The sequence below is a fragment of the Spea bombifrons genome, chromosome 1, assembly GCF_027358695.1.
Source record: "Spea bombifrons isolate aSpeBom1 chromosome 1, aSpeBom1.2.pri, whole genome shotgun sequence".
NCBI lineage: Eukaryota > Metazoa > Chordata > Amphibia > Anura > Pelobatidae > Spea > Spea bombifrons.
This window is the reverse complement of record NC_071087.1, coordinates 157,390,806-157,410,656: the sequence shown is the minus strand read 5'-3', so window position 1 is coordinate 157,410,656 and position 19,851 is coordinate 157,390,806. Positions and strand designations below refer to the sequence as shown.

The 19,851-nt window shown below is 36.4% G+C and overlaps 1 protein-coding gene across 1 annotated transcript in view; it reads left to right on the top strand.

The window, feature by feature from the left end:
* DCC (DCC netrin 1 receptor) overlaps nt 1-19,851 on the top strand; it is a 299,985-nt gene that overhangs the window by 261,221 nt on the left and 18,913 nt on the right. Inside the window, exons 16-22 of the mRNA XM_053448217.1 lie at nt 4,655-4,750; nt 6,756-6,994; nt 7,146-7,284; nt 7,934-8,041; nt 8,580-8,774; nt 13,322-13,354; nt 15,433-15,498. Of these exons, the coding sequence (XP_053304192.1) occupies nt 4,655-4,750; nt 6,756-6,994; nt 7,146-7,284; nt 7,934-8,041; nt 8,580-8,774; nt 13,322-13,354; nt 15,433-15,498 (876 nt within the window). The remainder of the gene's footprint in view (nt 1-4,654; nt 4,751-6,755; nt 6,995-7,145; nt 7,285-7,933; nt 8,042-8,579; nt 8,775-13,321; nt 13,355-15,432; nt 15,499-19,851) is intronic.

Genomic DNA, 19,851 nt, shown 5'->3' with positions numbered 1-19,851 from the left:
CAGCGTGCTGCAGTGGGGGCGGCCCCCATGGACAGAGGTGGTTGGGGCGCCCGGCCCTGGGTCAAGCCTAGGGCAGCACCCAAATTTAATAGGTCGCTGGAACTAAAATGCGATTCAGGTGCGAAGTGGTCTTATCACCATAGCACCCACATCAATTGACCAATCAGCAGGAGCATTCCATTGGTTGCTGTGTTAACAACTTTGCACCCAAAATCGCCTTTTTTTATACATAACCTTTATCATTTTCAACAGTTTCAATTCCAAACATGTCCTATGGGGATCGTTACAATTAATCTCAGCAACCTTGTATCTCATCGCTATAGCGTTCCTTAAGTTCCTTCGAAACAAATCACCGCAGTTCCTAAATTAGAAGATAGAACAAAGGAAGTATTGCTTTCCTGTATCTCTAGCCCTGCGAAATATATCACTTTGATGTATATTCATGAATTTTAAAATCTGTAGCTGCTTTATAAGAGTCTAGAGAGTGTAAATGTCATATTATTTACATTATCCATGCCTACCTTGTAGAGGTGAGTAATTCAGTTGGCGGACGACGGATTCACTCATTTTCATGGATATTGGAGAACGGACAACGTGAATTCAGTCTCCTCTAATCCGGGGGAAGTATTACAATTATATTGGTGCGATACACAGTGATGGACTCCTGATCAAAAACACATTTGGCTATTTCATTTAGATCAGGGGTTCTCAAACTGCGGCCCTCCAGTTGCTGCAGGACTACATCTCCCATACTCCTCAGCCAGCCCCTTAGCTGAAGGAGCATTATGGGAGATGTAGTCCTGCAGCAGCTGGAGGGCCGCAGTTTGAGAACCCCTGATTTAGATAATAACATAGCTTCAAAGAGTTCTTCAGTGGGATGGACAAGTCCCTCTTTTCTAAGAGCTAAGAACGTTTGCTGAGTATGAGGGCATCATCGTGTTCTACAGCCCTAAAGTCAAAATCATTTATATATAAAATTATAGGGAAATTTATACTGCTGAATCACTATTTTTAGATGCCAACATGGTGGCTACATTAGTAGATACTCATCGGCTAGGGTCTGATACAAGTATTCTCCTTAATAGCAATGGGGAAACCAATTTGAGATATTGGTAGGGTAGAGTTGATCCAAACTGCTTCTAGATTCAATGTAAAAGGTATAGGCAGTACATGGCACCAGGAACAATAGTCTGAAACAATAAACAATAGAAGTCCTAACTTCTTCAAGAATCAGATTTTCCTTTTCTTACAAAATTTTAATTTTCAAGCCGTGCTCAACAAACCAGACTAATTTATCAAAACGTATTCTCAGCCACGATACACCCGGCAGATCCTCGTACAGCTGGGGTGCCCTGTTTGTGTCTCTTCTCAAAAGACGTACGCCTCGACACATTTAATGAGACAAGAAGAAAACAAAAGCGCTATGTAAGAACAGAAACAAACAAACAAGGCTATTGTTCGTACATTCTCTGCAACAGACGTCTCATTGTCACTATATTTGTAGTTGATTAATAGAACTCTACAATACCTGCATGGCAAATCTTTGATAGATAGATAGATCAGAAGATAAGCTCTGGAAGTTTGCGCTGTTTGAAATATATGATATAAAGGAAAATAAATTATGCAAATGACATCATAAGGCTCTGATCTGTAACCTCACCATATTAACATAGGTTAAAACCTGCATAGTATGCATAAAAGGCTAAAACTAGTATAAGCGCTCCAATATTTACTTAGATTTACATAAATGGATTATGACTCAGATAAGAACTTATTGCTGTGTCTTGTCATTTTCCTAAAATATTCATATTATATTTATTTTTTAAAATAGCCTTAGAATTCCAGAGGTCAATTCAATTAGTTTGCATAGCTTCCAATTGGTCATCTTTAGGAGGAACGGGAACTCTTTCGGACATAGATCCCTCTGTCCCTCTTTCATCTCCCGATGCCCCTCTTTTCTAGGAGCTCGGAATGTTTGCTGGGTATGAGGGTATCCCAGGGTTCTACACCCCTAAAAACCCCGATAACGTGAATACCAATAGTAAATAGTAAAATAAAATATATTCTTCTTCTGCTTTTATAGCATAAACTGTGCAAATACAGCAAGAAACAATATAATCATAGGTGATGGGCGGTTAAAAGGTTAATATTGGTGTTGTTTCAAGGTCAGCTCGCTTAGAACATGAGCGGACATCAATCAACAAGCATGTAATAAGGAGACCTATTAAATTTGGGAATTTGTATGTAAAACCCCCCTCCAAAAAACCCCTCTTCGGATGGGTAGCACACCGTGATGTCACGGCCCTTGACAAACTGTAATTGACCTAATTCTTTACAACCGCTGGGATTTTCATTTGCTGGCAAAACCTCATAGATTGTAAATCGTTAGGTTTGCCTACCCATTTATTTTTTTTATGGAGAGGATCCTTTTTTAATACATATATTATGTTCTCATGTTCTCAGCATGCATTCATTTGGTATAGGCATGAACGTAGCGAAGGAATGAGGGCTAGTAGGTCGGCCGTGTATCAATATATCCAGGTAGACATTAACCTTTAATTATCCATTAGGACGATAGTGGGTAAAAATATGATCGGTGTAGAATTTAAACAAATTCTTCATGGTATTAAAAATATATATATTTTGTTATTTCGAAGAGGGAAATCAGATTATTACTAAATCAATGGTTTAAATGGATCCGTTTTCATGGACGGGAAATTAATTTCCAACAAGCATCTAGCGATGTTTCACATCAAACCCCTATTGTTTATTAATTCATCTGGCAGCGATCCTAATGATATTCACCACCATCTAATTAATTATTCAGTAATCTCGCAGGAAGGACTATACAATTAAACCCCTTTAGATCTCGTAGACGATGCTGCGACGGTCCGCGCGGAGAGGATTTACAGTAATTATGGCCTCCTCGCTGCAAAGCATGACCGAGGCAGGATAAGGGTCGTTAGCATCTGGTTATGAACTAGAAAACCATGCTTCCATATCACATATATGTGACCTCTGCAAAGTCAATTACTCTCCTGTGTGCCAGGTAGCATTGTTCACGTTACAATTTGTGTTTAACTATCTAACGCAAAAGCCAAAGTCATACAAAACAAACAAACCTGGGTTTAAATTCAGCCGTCACATCCCATTGTTTAATAAAAACTTACTTTATAAAGTTTTTCAAAGCCACAGATAGGAGATGACATCATACTGAATAATAATAAAAAAATAAAAAAGCACAGTATAGTGAAAGTGCTTGAAAAACCCTAAAAACAGATCCACCTTCTCCACAAATAATCCACAAATAATCAATATATCCACACCAAATAAAGTGATACCAACACCACAAAGGGGTAAAATACTCATCAAAATTTTTTTTACAAAAATCCTCTGTCCAGGATCACCGGAGATCTTCAGATCCCTTCCATGATTTTCCAAAGAAACTTTCCATAAATTAACTTAAAGACTTCATAGAATATGTCTCGTATAGGATGGAGCACCAAATGCTCATGTAAAGAATTCATCAAAGGCTAATAATAAAACTTGCAGATGATGAAGGACTCTGAACTCATCCGATAAAAGGATATATATTTTATTTCTTAAAAACGTAAATATTTAAAATTGTTGTGCTTACAAAACGTAGTGGGGAGCGCCACTCCCGGTGACTCACAAATATAGCGTAAACCCAGCTAAAATAAGTCCGATGGAGGGCTCATAGAGAGCAAATTATTTAATGCCTCCGCCGCTTCCTAAATATGTAATCGCAGTAATCACTGACGCGTTTCGCCTGACAATAAGGCTTCCTCAATTGTTTTTTTGTAACAGATCTTTGTATTGATGTTAAGTTGTGTAGCATTCAAGTTCACTGGAGCAGAACTGCATACTAAGAGTCAAAACAATATGCCTTTTTTTTAAAAAAAAATGGAAATTTTACATTTTTCATATAGTCGAAAAGTTTGAGAGGTAACACATATACTTTCCAGCTAATATGGCAGCCTTACATGAGTCCCACATGGATGTCTACTTCAGCTTTGCTTTGTAATGTGCCAGAAGGACAGGGCATTATCACACATGGGGGGTTTCTTGCCTTTTTTAGGGGCATTTAGACACCCTTTATAATTCTAGAGACTTCTTCATGATAGTTTACAAAAGTAATAGGCCCTTCCAAGGAACCCCTGGAATTAAGGAGGTGATGATCCAGGTATATGGCGGCTGCTCTAGCCTAAAAGGACATTATGTTTTGAAGCTATAAAGTGAATCATAGCCAAGAAGAAACAAAATCATTCTTAATAGAATGGTGTTGGTTTAGTTCGGGTCGGAATCGATTCCCTGTATCTTACTCATTCTTGATTCATTGTCTTCTGTAGCTCACATAATTGCAACTTCTGGATTCCTTTCCAAACTATTGATTGCCGTGCCCACATTTTAATTCCAATGAAAAGGGTTTTATTTTTAGACAGCATTTTGGATGGATCTGAACATTCTATTTCAGAACAATGCCAGGCTTTACAAAAAAAATGTCTTTTTTTTTTTTATATAAATTTTTATGAAATTCTTACTGTCTCATGATCAATTTTCAAGTTTTAAGTCAATTTGGTGTTCTGATAATAAGTCTTTTTTTCCCGTTATGTTTATTTTTTTTTTTCTGCAGAGCCGAGTTCTCATTACGTCATTTCTCTAAAAGCCTTTAATAATGTCGGGGAAGGTGTTCCTCTTTATGAAAGCGCTACCACTAGATCTCAAACTGGTAAGTTCAAAGAATATTTCTGGTCTGCTTTACTCATATGTAAGAGTTTCACATTTTTTTAGATTCATTTATTTGGTGGAACAAACAGGTAGGTGTTTTGGATTTTTTTGGCAAAAATATATATAAAAAAAATAAAAAAATACTATTATTACTTTATTTATTTATTCCTTATTTGGTGTAATTATTTTTATTTTATTTTTTTTTAAATCTCTTTGTTTCGGAATCACACCTTTGATCAGGTATTCTTAACGGTCCCCTTTATAAGTCCACATGTCGCTGAGAGCACAAAAGTCTATCGACAAAAAAGGGGACAAAAAAAAAAAAAAAGAATATTTGACCAAATGAAAATTGCGATATTGTATCATGGAAATATTGCAGAGTATTCCCAAAAGAAATTTGCGAGGGATTATAAGTGTTCTGAACACAACTGTTCATAAACCTAAACCAAATCAATATAACATTTATTTTTCATTCTGAAATATTACAGCAAATATCACGTTCCTGGATAAAATTGCATTAAGAGATGTTGTAATACACAAATCAATACACATAATGCCATGGTTACACTTTCATTTACAACATTTCTTTATTTTTCTCTTTCATCCTTTTTTCTCTCGCTCCTTCTCCTAGTCTTTTTTCTTTCTTTCTTTCTTTGAAGTTTTTCTTTTTTTTTTTCTTTTTTCACTGCTGTCTCTCGTTGTATTTGAAATAATGAGAGTTGTTTCGTTCCGAGGTTAAGTTGAGTAGACGGAGGCCAGAACTGTAAGTGATGGTGTAGCTCCTCTCAATGTTAACTTCTAGCTGATATTCATGGTCATCCGCGTGTCATCTTATATTACTTAGAGCCGCCATTATTGTTAAGGATTGCCCGCTTGGTTGACCTTACCGTTGTCTAAACTGGCATGTATTACTTCCAGAATTGATTAAAAACTCCACAAGTTTTCCTATAGTTACGCCAACCAATAGCAAGTATTTCCAGCTAAACTCTATGAAATCATACATTATTATTTGACATTGCTCGTATTTTATACTTATGCCCAATCAGGCCAATGGATGTTAAATTGGGAAGGGTCCTATCGTCGTAAATTTAGCCTGTTTTTTTTTTTATGGGATTTTTTTTTTATGAGCTATATACGATCTATATTTTACAAAAGTTCATTACTTTACAAATAGTTCATTAGCACATGTAATAATAAAAATAAATAATAAATATAAATAATAATATGAATAAAAATAATAATTATAAATATAATTTAATAGTAATTATTATAATGTTTTATCATATTGTTTAAAAAACCATTATAGAATACTATATGTTCATGATATATCTATGTATATAATTATGTTATAATGTATATAATGATGTTAAATGATTCATTAAAGCACATATATAGCCTCTTTTTAGATACTATTCATATTTAATGTATTTATTTTTTTTTTGCTAATTGATGCATTAATGTATTGGATGTTTTGTAATTTTACATTTTATCCATTTGTCTAAGTGTGTCAAGAACATTTTTTTTTTTTCTGGTGTAAATGATGTAAGCTTTATGTGTATAAAGACAGCAGTAGGTATGAGCGAGAACATTTCAATTACCCAAAAGCACCATGCATTATATAAAGGACCAAGCCCCAAGAGCTTTTCATGCAAGAAGGGCTCGCCGGACCCTGTATAATGTATAGTTAAATCTGTGATGTGACATTCAGAAATTCTGAGTTGAAACTTTAATATAACTATTTAATAAATGAGAATCGGACATTTGAACCGACGGTCCGGGATCAATTATAATTAAGTATTACTTTTAAGTTTTCCAACATATTTCAGTATTTTGAGATTTACTTCATTTTTCTTCTCTCTGTCCCCTTCATGCCCCTTTTCATCTTTTATAAATATCGTTTTATTTTTAACCCATTGTGATGTGCTATGCATGCCGATTAATTTTTATTTTCATTTTCTTTTTAAATATTATTTGGTACGGTTTTTTTTTGTTTTTTTTGGACCCAGATCCCATTGATCCATTAGAAATTGAGTTTTATCCTTTTATTGATGATTTCCCTACCTCAGTCCCAGATATGTCCACCCCCATGCTCCCACCAGTAGGTGTTCAGGCCGTCGCGCTTACACACGATGCCGTGAGAGTCAGCTGGGCGGACAACTCTGTCCTCAAGAACCAGAAGACCACCGAAGTACGATTCTATACCATACGATGGAGGACCAGCTACTCTACTAACTCCAAGTACAAGGTATTTTGTAGAAGATTTCCTTTTAACCCCTTAATGACAAAGCCCGTACATGGGTCTAGGGAGCGCCCATTGTCCTTAAGGGGTTAAAAAATGTATTTACGACGATACCATGGAGGTGTTTGATGTATCGCGTGACTCTTCTCTCTTTAAGTCTGCGGACACAACATCTTTAAGCCATACGGTGACGGGTCTGAAGCCAAACACCATGTACGAGTTTTCGGTCATGGTCACGAAAGGAAGGCGATCGAGCACGTGGAGCATGACTGCTCACGCTACAACGTATGAGACAGGTAAATATCCAGCTAAATCCAGATAAATCTATGCCTTCGACTGATATCTATATATACTTTTTGCAGAAGAGAGAGAAAATAACGGCAACTTGCGTAACACAAAATGTTTTTTTTTGTTTTTTTTTTAAGTTAAACTTTAAAGTTCATTATGAAACAAAGCTATTTTTCAAACATATTAACATATTTATGTCTAATGTTTTTATCCCTCATATTCTAATGGTCTTGAACAAACATGTTTATAAATTCAATGTATTTTCACGTCAATTCTACATAATTCACGACAAAAGTTTAGAAACCTGCTCAGCCTGATGGCGATTTATTAAGGTTGGGAGTAAAACCGGACAAAATCCAATGGCTACAGAAATATCGCACGCTGCGAAAAGGTTATACAGATGTATGAGCGAAATATCATTTTTCTTTCTTTGATGGTTTTACCCAATGTCTCGTTCTTGGACTATTAACTTCAAACTTCAGGGCAAGAAAATGTCAGATATGTCATAAATCTCAGCTCGGCTTGATGTTTCCGTCTGCAGCTTCTCTTGTGATCTTTTGTATCCACTTCTTGAATGTTGTACTGTTAATTTATACTTCATAGTTAGCCAAGTGTTGATATATATATATATATTTTTTTTCTTTTTCACATTTTAAGCTCCAACATCTGCCCCGAAGGACTTAACCGTTATCACAAGGGAAAGAAAGCCCCGAGCTGTTATTGTAAGCTGGCAGCCTCCGATTGAAGCCAACGGCAAAATTACCGGTAAATTTGCACGCTCAGCAGAAGTTTCAGTTTTATTTTCGAAACGAGGCATTTCACTTTTTCCTTTCGTTTTTCAGGGAACAAAAAAAACAGAAAAAATATTATTATTTATAGAAAAATGGAATTTAGTTTGTTACTCGAAAATCTATTAAAAACAGTAGAAACGTTCAACAAAACCAATCGTAGATAGTTCAAAAGTGTCTAAATTCCCCTTAATATCTTGCAAAATGAAATAATTTATAAATAATAAATAATAATACATTTAGCATTCAAAAAAATGAATAAATACAAATTTTTCACACTAAAATGAACCATAAATGCCATGACTACAAAAAAAAAATGTGTATGCAATTTATTCATTGTTAAAATTCATGAAATATTTCTAAATGGGGGGTACAATTTTTAGCATTTAGATATTGTGTGTTTACAACAAATATTATCTACTATAAATCAATTTCAAACTGATTATAAATGATCGGCAATAAATATTTAAGGCAGAAGCCAGACATTTAAATATATTTTTTTTTAATATTTTTAGCTTATATTCTGTTCTACACCTTGGACAAGAACCTACAGATAGATGACTGGGTGATGGAGACGATCAGCGGAGACAGGCTGACACATGAGATTCTGGACCTCAATCTAGATACTGCCTATTACTTTCGAATCCAAGCGCGAAACGCGAAAGGGTTGGGACCTCTTTCTGATCCGATCCCCTTCAGAACTCCTAAAGGTGAGAGTTTTATTTTTGTAGCCCTGTAATTACAGAGATTCAACTTTTCCTCTAGAATGCCTCTTCTCTAATATGTGATTTTTCGCGATTTATGAATTCTTGAAACCTGATTGGTTAAAAAAATAATCTAATTTAATATTTTATTTTAATTTTATTTAATTTTGTTTGAGGCTGTCATTGACCTGCCAATCATTTAGTGAAACACTATATTGGGTTGGATTACATGATATAGATGACAAAATGACAAAAAATGACCAATCCCCCCCAAAAATGAGCTCAATGGAGTTTTATGGAACGACGTAAATTACATTTATTTTTTTAATCTAAAATAAAAAGCATATTAGGTTCTAACATTTTCTATGTCATGGAATATCTCAATTTTAATTAGTCAATCTTTTTTTTTTTTTTTCTATGAAAGGTGGTGATTTGGTGTTAAATCCTGAGTATATTTTCAGTTTTGTTAATTTGTGGGTCTTCTCAGCTCCTAGCAATAACTACCTTTGATTTTAATAAATATTCCGAAAGCCAATTTATGGATGTGTGAATCTGAAAACCACCCCGGTTCCTTTAATTGACAAACCGCCCGCTGCGTGTTTTAGTAATTTAAATAGGATATCAAAAAAAAACCTTGTGCTTTTTCCATGCCCTTTCATTTGTTCCTTAGAGAAATTATTAAAAGCCTGAGTGATTCATACTTTAAAATGGTAATGTCAAATTTCACTTTGTTTGTACTTTGGTCATTTTACACACTGAAAAGATATCGTTATACAAGACTGGGGGATTTAAATTAACTTCAAAGTGCACACATTTTATATGCAGCCATTTTTTTTTCTTTTTAATAGCATGTCTAGGTTATTATATTGTTGTAACACTAACAACATTAATTAACCATTATTATCTTTATTACCGGAAAATGTTAAAATAGTGTATGCGGTAATATCAGGTCCAATAAGGCAAATCACCTAAAAAAAATAAAATAAATACTGGATTTTTGGGGATGTTTTTTAGGCACCGCATGGGTAGGAGTCGGAAGATCCTGTTTGGATTTTAAAAGTTGCATTGAAAATCTAGATCAATAAAACATTAGTTAAAAGCCTGGAATGTATGCCGTGGTTAGTGAAAAGTTTGGGTAGGACTTGGCAGGGCTACTGAAATGCTAGCGCCCTTAATAAATATGGCGCCCTAAGCGCATGTTATGTCTACACGCTAATGTGTACATAGAGCAGCATGTATTGTTCTGTCTGGCCTTACAAGTTCCCTGAAACCATGACATTGAGAGGCTTGTCCTTCCAATCGACTCAAGGCTTTCTTAGTGTCTATGGCAATAGCCAATGATTGCTTTTGTATCCATTCACAATTAAGTGTTCCCGACAAAAAACACTACAGCGGTTATGAAATATATCGATTAACAGATTTCCAACCCGCCGATACAACACCTCCAAAAAGCCCTGGTTTGGTTAATATCTTGATCTTTTATTTGATCGTCTTTTGTTAGAAGATCATCGGATTTTATCCTGTGCAAATTCAATAAAATATTGCAAATTGATGTTAAATAAAAAAAAAAGCATTAAGATCAGTATAGCTAGAAATACATATGAAAATGAAAGCCGCGTGGCAGAGTGTAAGCTCTTGTGCGTTATCATGTTGTAGAATTTGATGTTCGGTTGATCAGGGCTACATTTTAAATTGTATAGCGCCACCTAATTGCCACTTTAATTTCATTTGAAGATACTGAACCTACACGAGGTTTTAATAATTGTATTTCTGTAACATTCATTTTTTAATATTTAAAAAAAAAATACACATATTGACGAGAGAAGGACTCTTGGTGACTTGAAGTTTTTGAAATTATGTCTACGCGCTGCTTTCAATTCCGAGAGCAATTAAATACCAATCCTCCAACCCATTGACTGCCACGGAGAAAATGTGGAAACGGGTCAGATTCATTCATTAAGAAAATGTATCACTTTTATATATTTTTTTTATTTCAGTTTTTGCGAGGATTGCTATTTTGTCACCTATAATAAATTTTATTTCCGGCAATTTAATCCGGACCGTTAAGTGCAAAGTTAAATTAGGGAATTTTTTTTTTATTTTTTTTTTTTTTTACTGAAAATAGACTTAAGTGCTGTGTTTTTCATGGAACAATGTCAATGAACTTTACGAAGCTTCACAGTCATAGAAACACAGTGGTTGATGGTTTTTTTTTTTTTACTAAAAATGACAGAATAAGATGTGAGGATGCCACACGACTTAAAATATTCTTTTAATAATAAGAATTTCATGTTTTCTTTATAAGTTACAGGCTGCTTTCTCCGGGTGGCCGGCCCTGTCGTATCCCTGTTGCTGATGAGATATTGAGATACAAATTAAGATTAGGTACCGAGTAGCGAATATAGATATATATACCGTATTTGCTCGATTATAAGACGACCCCCCAAAATCAAAATATTAATTTAGGAAAAAAACAAAAAGCCTGAATATAAGACGACCCTATAGGAAAAAAAGTTTTACCAGTAAATATTAATTCATGTAAATATATTTTTTAAATTTCCTTTTATTTGCCAACCTGCCCCCCCCAGTTATGCCACTCTGCCCCAGAAATGCTTTATACCCCCCTATTTGCCACTCTGCCCCATGATATGCCTTATACCCCTATATGCCACTCTGGCATATAGGGGGTTAAAAGGCATATCATGGGGCTGAGTGGCATATAGGGGGTTAAAATGCATTTCTGGAGGTATATATATGCATATCATGGGGCTGAGTGGCATAACAGCAATCACACTCCTATCAAGCCAAGGCAGCCAGTACATGCTGGAACCTGGGGATGATAGTAGTGGGATTACAGCCTCCCTATGCCATGCTACAACCCCCACCCCCCTTACACATCCATGCTATCACACACAAACACACATTCACAAACATTTAAATACTCATTCATTCCATTAATCACACATACTTCACACATTAATCACACATACTTACCCAAAAACCCTCCCCCACCCCCTTACCTGAACTGCAGATCTCTCACTCGAAAACTTCTGCAGGGGACCGGCTGTACGAACAACTGCTCTGGCCCCGCCCCCAGAGGAGGGAGGGGGAGATAGAGTTCTGTGAGGAAGCTACAAGCTTCCTGTCCTCCTGCTTCTAACGGAAGAGACGCTGCTCGCGACCGGTAAGCAGCATGGCCCCAGCCATTTTTTTGGGGTCTGATTAGAAGACGACCCCGATTATAAGACGAGGGGTATTTTTCAGAGCATTTGCTCTGGAAAAAACCTCGTCTTATAATCGAGCAAATACGGTATATACACCAGACGTGAGAAAATGATCTCACCCGCATTATTATTAACAGTAAATTTGTGAAATTTCACTGACACATTTCACGTCGCTGTATCGTTTTGGTTAATGATGTGTGATGAAGTCACCGCGTCCTCAAAATGTCACACCAGCCAACATGACAGACTCGACTGTCAGACCTTATTTTCTTATTAATGTGATTACTTTGCTTACCTTTTTATTATTATTATTATTTAGTAATTTTGCTTTATTAAAGGGACACTGCAGACATCATCTGTCCTTCTGCTCATATGGTGGCAAAGTGCCCCCCTATAAATTATTATCTTCTCCCCTTTTGCAAATGCGTGGATTGATTCTGTAGGATTCCTCCCCCCAAAAAAAACATTTGCCAGGGAATCTGAGAGCCCCCAATGCCCATGTGAGAAACATTTTCCCATTGATTTCAATGGAACGGCTTTCCCACCACTGATTGGCTGCTTGCGTTCTAATCTGTTATACTCCCCATTGTTTATCGATCACCATTATATAAGAGGGCACCCTAAATGGTTGCGGATAATGGTCATGATTATAGTGTTCCGGTAGATAATACATATTGTAGGGTTTTTAATATTCAGATTTTGAAAGTGGAGGGATGCACTAGAATTGCCCCAAAAAAGATCTAAATAGCTTGTAGCCAATAGGTTCCAGTAGATATTTTAGTTCCGCCAGTTCTAGATTTTGGTTGACCCAGGACATCACCCCGGCTGCCAACTCCTACATACGTCCGCTGTGCCGAGCGCCGGCATATGGCGCCATGTCTCGGCGCTCCGACTACGGAGGGTGTGCTGGGAATATCCATTCTCGCAAATGTTTAGATACTCATATAGGAAATGTTAAAAGCCGTGCGTGGCCCCTGGCAGTTCAGAAAAAGTTATAACGCGGCCCTTGCACTTAAATTATTGAATGTTAAATTTTACGTGGAAACAACGGCCTCATATCTGTCTTTTTGTATCCATCATCGTATCTGCCAGTGTGTATGTACGATCGCCAAGCTCCGTTGCACGTCGAGACGAGCTCGTGTGTTGTCTTATTTTCTCTCATTGATGGCTTTCCAAAGCGACAAAAACGACCCCACGTTCTTTGAAAAGCGAAGTGTTGTTTCATCTTGTCTAATGCGCCTTCTGCTAACAAAATTGCTGATTTAGTATGTCAACCCTCTTATGAAGAACCATCCTAATGCAATGATAATGTCTCTCTCTCCTTTGCAGTGGAACACCCTGATAAAATGGCTAATGACCAAGGTAGGTTGGCCTTATTCTCAACATTTTTCCACCCCAAAAAATAAAAAATCAATGCCCCCGAGCTGTAACGTCAATGTACGACGAGCATTCTGTAGCTTTTTTTTTTCTCACCTGGTCTACACACCTGATGAGGCAGACCCCGATGTGCTAATTAATCTCGTTAATGAAGTTCCACGAGGCTCAGACTTGCTGAAGCTTTGATAGGGAATATGTAAATCTCCTTGAGAGGAAATTGTTTTTTTTCTCTTTTTTTTTTTCTTCTGAAGGACCAATTAAAATGTCAAGCTTCTTTTGTATGAAATAAATTTTTTGTCTCTCTTCCTTCTCTTCTGAATAATTCACATTAAGTATAATTAAACTCACCGTAATTTGCAAGCTGCCTCTGCAGAACTTTCACGAGCCGTAGATTAAATTCCCAGATACTCGTTTGAAATAATTGTAAATCATTTTCACCTTTCTAAGACGGTGTTTCGCCTGTAATGGAAACATAGGGTTATGCTTAATGTTTGTTAGACGTTTTATTTAAGATTTTTAAATTATGATGCTTGGTTTAGACATTTTATTAAGATTTTTTTGAAAATTATGATATATAGTTTTCTAATTATGGAACTTTATCCAACAACAAATGAATCTGTCCTTTAAACTGTAGCCTGGATCCGAACACAAATTCAAAATGGCGCCATAGAGTGTGATGGATATATCTTTAGTTGACGTTGGTACCTTTTATTGGGCCAACATAGAAAAAAAATTGACCTTATATGAGGTTTCTTCTTTATTTGGAATAATTCCATCTGTAGAAGAGACCTCTGATGCCATGAAAGTTTATATTTTCTTCTATGCTGGCCCAATAAAAGGAGCGACTTCAACTAAAGACTCCATTTTCCCTTCAGTTGACACGGCCACGGCCATTTTTCTTATCACGTCTATAGAAGGGGATTTTCGCGTGATAGAATGTCAAAAAGTTCAGCTCTTTACCAACTCAAACCTTTCCGTTGGGGCATATGGGCCTGCGTATCTCCGGCATAACGCAGACATCAGCCATATTTTCCATGATAAGTAAATCTTGGTCCTGGAAGATAGCGTAGCTGGGATTTGCTGTCACAATTTGAGATAATAAAGACAAGTTCTGTGCGAGAGAAGTGTCATCGACGCCGGGTAAATACAATGTGAAAGGAATATGCATTACTTCTGTCATCTGTTACATGATAGCTCTGTTCCATCAGCTCCATCAAAACAAAAGTAGAACAGTCTCGCTGTCACTCCGATAAGAATCATGCCAAATAATTTGTTCTGCGACAGTACATTACTGTTATTTTTTGTTTACAGTTATTTTTCTAGTTTTTTTTCTATTTCTCAAGTTTTTTTTCTGTTTTTTTTTTCTCACGTTTTTTTTCTTTCTTTTTCTTTTCAATTTTTTTTTATTTCTCACGTTTTTTTTTATTTCTTTTTTTTTTTTTCAATTTTTTTTCTTTTTTTAATTTCTCACATTGTTGAGGTGTAAAATTCAATGTTGCGAAGTAAAAGCATTAATATCCGGCTTACATATTTATTTACATTTTACCAGGCAGCATTTCTATTCCATAAGAGAAGGCCCCATTAGGCACGAGTCAAATTATATGTCTTCATGCCATTTAAGAACCCTATTACAATTTCAAGGGTAAATTAGTGAATGTTATTACATGGCTCATATATGCAATTTAGTGCTTGAAAGCCATGAATTTGGCTAAAAGCATGTAATAGCATATAGGATATCGTGAGCAAATCACAATCAGAAAGTGTTTGTCGGCACATATATTTGCAAAATATCTAGAAAGTCTAAGACGATTCTGCACCCCCAAGTCCTTATTAAAAGTTGATCAACATATTCTGTTAAAAGTCTAAAGCTCTATTGGATTTTAGAGCTCCTTCAGCCTTCCTCTAGGTATTTAAAAATGTCTATTTTAATTTGTGATGTTTTATGGTATTTTACTGTTAAACTGAGCTTATTAGCCTTCTTTTTTTGCATCTAAATTAAAACAAAAAAAGTCCAACTGTGTAAGCCTCATTTTCTTCTTTAACATACCCATTTATTGCAACAGGTCGTCATGGAGATGGAGTGTATTGGCCAGTCGACACCGGTTTGATCGACAGGAGCAGCCTTAACGGTGAGAACGGTATTATCCTATAATTCTAAAGAATGCCTGTTTCAGTTCAATTCTACATTAATATAGAAAACCGAGCGCCATGAGTTGGCCAATATGGGCAGGACGTCATCCCACCAACTTCCGGCTCCATGCCTCTTAACCATACCTGGGAACTTCTGGGCTCCGGCTACCCGGAGCCTTCCCTTGCGGGACGCGGCCAGGACTGCCCACTGACATCAGCGGTGGGAGAAACACCCCCATTTAAGGGGAAAATAGGCGGGGAGTGGGGCGTGTCAAGACCCGCTCCCGCCACCTGGAGGATTCTGGTCTTGACCCGGAGAAGCAGTGCTTCACCCGGCAATCTCCATGGAAACCCGGAGATTTCCGAGGTATGCTCTTAACACCCTTCCAATTACAAGTGTCCCCATTTGGATACCTGAAATATTGAGTTATGTGAACATCTTCCATCGCAAGAGAAGATAGAAGAAATAATTGCAGCGCCTTCTTTACTTCTAACGGAAAAAATAAAAACAAGACCTTTCGAAGATGGTGGTATGAACCTGATGAAGGCTGTTTTAAAGTAAAACCTAGTTTCATTGAATCATCCTCTGTTTATTCTAATAGCCCTTTCTGCTTTCTTTCTTTTTTTTAAATATATAATAACGCGTAGACTTTTTGTTATTTGTTCAGTTGCATTAAGCTGACATTGACAAAACCGCGCTGTATGGCCTGTTACCAAGTACATAATAGAGATCTTTACTGCTGCGTATGGACTTTGTGAATATATAAGGGTTCCAGGAGATTAAAAATGGAAAATGAAAAAAAGATAATTGAAGAAAATTAATTAGTCTCTGGCAGCTCCTTATCCTAAGTAGTTATTATGTACTGCAGAATGTGCAGTTATTAACCAAAATGAGACAAAATGCTTTGCAAAACGCAACCACGGAATATTTTTTTCCTTCCCAAGATTGCAAATGGTTTTGTTTTGTTCTCACCTGACGAGAGGCAAGAAATATTACTTTTTTTTTTGTTTTTTTTTGGTCTGATTTAAAATAATTTCTCGTTCTTTTACCTTCTAACCTTCATTTCTCCAGCAAACTAACGCGATGATAGTTAATAATGAATTTCATTAACGTCAACAAATGGTTTTTTAAAAAAAAAAAAAACAACAAAAAAAGCACAAATGCTCTTGTTGAGATTTTCTATTTATTAAAAAGCTATAGAACAAAGCCTCTAACTTTTTTTTTTTGCCTTGTTAAGTAAATAAGCTGAAGAATGAAAGAGAATAACGAAATATACAAAGAAATGGATTCAACTCGTATATATCATGGGTTTATATTTATCATGGGTTTATATATATATATATATATCATGGGTTTATATATATATATCATGGGTTTATGTATATCATGGGTTAATATTCTCTGTACGTAGTGCCTCATATACTCTTATTTTGTAACCTAATTTTGTTGCTCGTAACTGTTGAGTGATTTTGATAATAATTTGTAAATACCTTATTTGCATTACGGTTACATTCTGTGCTTCATGCGCCTTCATGTTCTTGAATCCTTTGAGGTGCACCAACGCTGAAGCCCTCTTTAGAAAAGCCATCTCTGGATATTTTAACCGCGCTTCTCTCTTATAAGAGGGAATAACAGTTCGTTTCCAGGGTACGACCCTTAGCCTTATACTGAACCAGGCCGTTTGATTGCGTTCTTATTGATTTTGATGTCGATGGGAACTCTAAATTGAGTCTTGAAGAGACGCATCGCAGACGTAGGCATACTTTGTATTCTTCCTGGTACAATATTTTCTAATTAAATAAAATCATTTTAGATCTTTTCATTTTGTACTTTGTTTAAGATTTGGTTTAACGTTTTTGGTTGAAGAGGATTTACCACCTAGAACCAGGTTGGGTGGGGGTTGAGGGAGCTCAAGGGGCATCTGCCATAGGCAACCTTGGGCCGGTAGGTAAAAATCACCTATGGTATCCATACAGGACTCCATGGCTTATTCCTAGCTCCAGAGTCACTTCTAGTATTTTCATACGTTTATCCTTGTAGATAATAGATGACAAGTCGATATATAAAAGTCTGTACATTTTAAATGGTGTAGAAAGATTCAGTAAAATCGTATATATTAGTCAAAAGTCTAAAATACATATTATTTGAGATGAATCCTACTAAATAGCGTCTCGTGCAAATCTTAGAATTTATACTAAATATTGATATTTAATGCTCCGTCTGGAATATTACGGCCTGACTTTTTCTTGAAGAGTCCTCTGGGAGGGAACGCTCGTTAAGTATAAGATAGTCGTTATAGAAATGGCCGGAAAGCATGTTGATTAAAACAGATAGACCGCGTGCGATCGTTATAAGATCAGCTTTAAATGTGTCGCCCTCTTCTTGGCGGGGTGCTCACGCGAGCCGAAAGCGTCCTCCAAGGCCCTCGCGTTCATTTGTAACGTGAATCCCAAATGGAATCCGCGGAATAATTACCAAATAAAGAGGGGAGGATAAAGACTAATTCATTATTTAATCCCAGCTGAGACGCCACAGGGATGTTTCCAGTTCAGCAATCATCTCATTATTAGTTTACCTATGTACAATTAATTATTCAACGCTCATCCCGCTTTGGGGTCAATCCTTCTAGATTGTTATCTCGCTTGAGCAGGACTCTGCTCCTGCAATTTAAGTTATGCGCGTCTTGACACGTTTACCCATTGTACAGCGCTGCGGCATGTGACGGCGCTATAGAAGCATAGAATTTGACCTATATACAATCCCCCCCTTTTATTAAACAGGCTGCAAAGAAAAAATATCTGGAACCCCGAGCAGGGATCGATCTATAGATCAATAAACAGATAAGAGCAGTCAGATCAATAGACAGATATACCGACATCATTAATCACCATTAGAATTGTTATCCTTCCATTGGAATATCGTGGATCCAGCTCGTATATCAGCGTGATCGTGAATATAGATTAATGCCACCAAAGCGACGAGATGTCGCATCGAGACGCTGTGACTTCGCTGGCTGTTTTTGAAGCGCGGATGATAATAAGCCCGGAATTTAGCGCCATGCGCCTTTATCTCTGTCCAGCGCCTTTCAGCCTTCAGTAAAACAGAAGGGAGCGACAGCGTCTGAAGCTTTCTTGATAAAATGAAACAGGAACGTTTGAAAAGATCCCTCTCCTCATCCGTGGCAGCGGCAGAGACATTTTTCTATACAGAACATCTTAAAAGCAAAAAAAACACACACAAAAAACGTTGAGTTTAAGAATTGACATAAAAATAAAATAAAAATTGTATTTTTATTCTATTTTATATGTATATATATATATTATTAAGTATTGTGGATTGATTGAAAGTATCGTAACATATTAATAATCAGTTTTTAAATATTGAGGTTTAAGTAACCATCTTCACCCCAGAAATAATGGACATACCTGCCAACTGTCCTGGATTTAATGGGGTCATCTTGAGCTCAGTTAAGGCGTATTCCTGCTTTGTCGGGTTCCTCTTGTAAAACAGAACATTGTCAGAATGGGCAAACATGACCGTCCAGCCCGACTTCTGAGATCAGAGAGACTCATAACTCCTGTGATGCTGGATGTTATTGGGGGGGAAAAAAAGAAGGAAATGAATGTATCAATGACATTTATAAAAAAAATAACACATTGTGAAGCAAGGAAAAGCCCATAGATGAGCCCCAGAATTTATAATAGAGTGCAAGAACTTACTGTGATGAGATGCAGTATAATAAAAACATGTATTTCTTGTATTAACTTGTTTACCGTTCAATAATTCTGGAGCAATGGTTTATATGATAGCGAATATCGGTACATTCTGGCTTTGGCTAACATGGACACGCATCGTCCATCACGCATACTCGCGCAACAAAGCCCTGAACTCGGTATTTATTCCTCGGCGGGATGAAAAGGTGAATTTCATTGCGTATCCCAAGGCTTTTAAATAAATCACCTATAGAGGGAAAATGCCCAGAATTGAGAAATTTCCCTGCATCTACTCCAGCTGATGTATGGCCGAGATTTGCTGAATTTGCAGGTCCGTTATTCCCTATGTTTCTCTGGTGTTAAAACACTTTTTATTATTATTTCCTGCTTTTTTGGCTTTTTTTTTTTTTTAATATAGCACAACGTACGTATGTACTTTGGATCTATTTTTTTACATTTATTATCTGCTTTATATCTGTCCTATTGTAATTTTTTAATGCACTGCATACATTTATGATTTTTAAATCAGAAAATATCATAATTCCACTATTTTGTGATTATCTTAGATGCCCTGCTGCATTTAAAACTTCTTTAATTAGATTTGCAGTATCTCTGGTCGCCGACCAGAAAACGGGAGC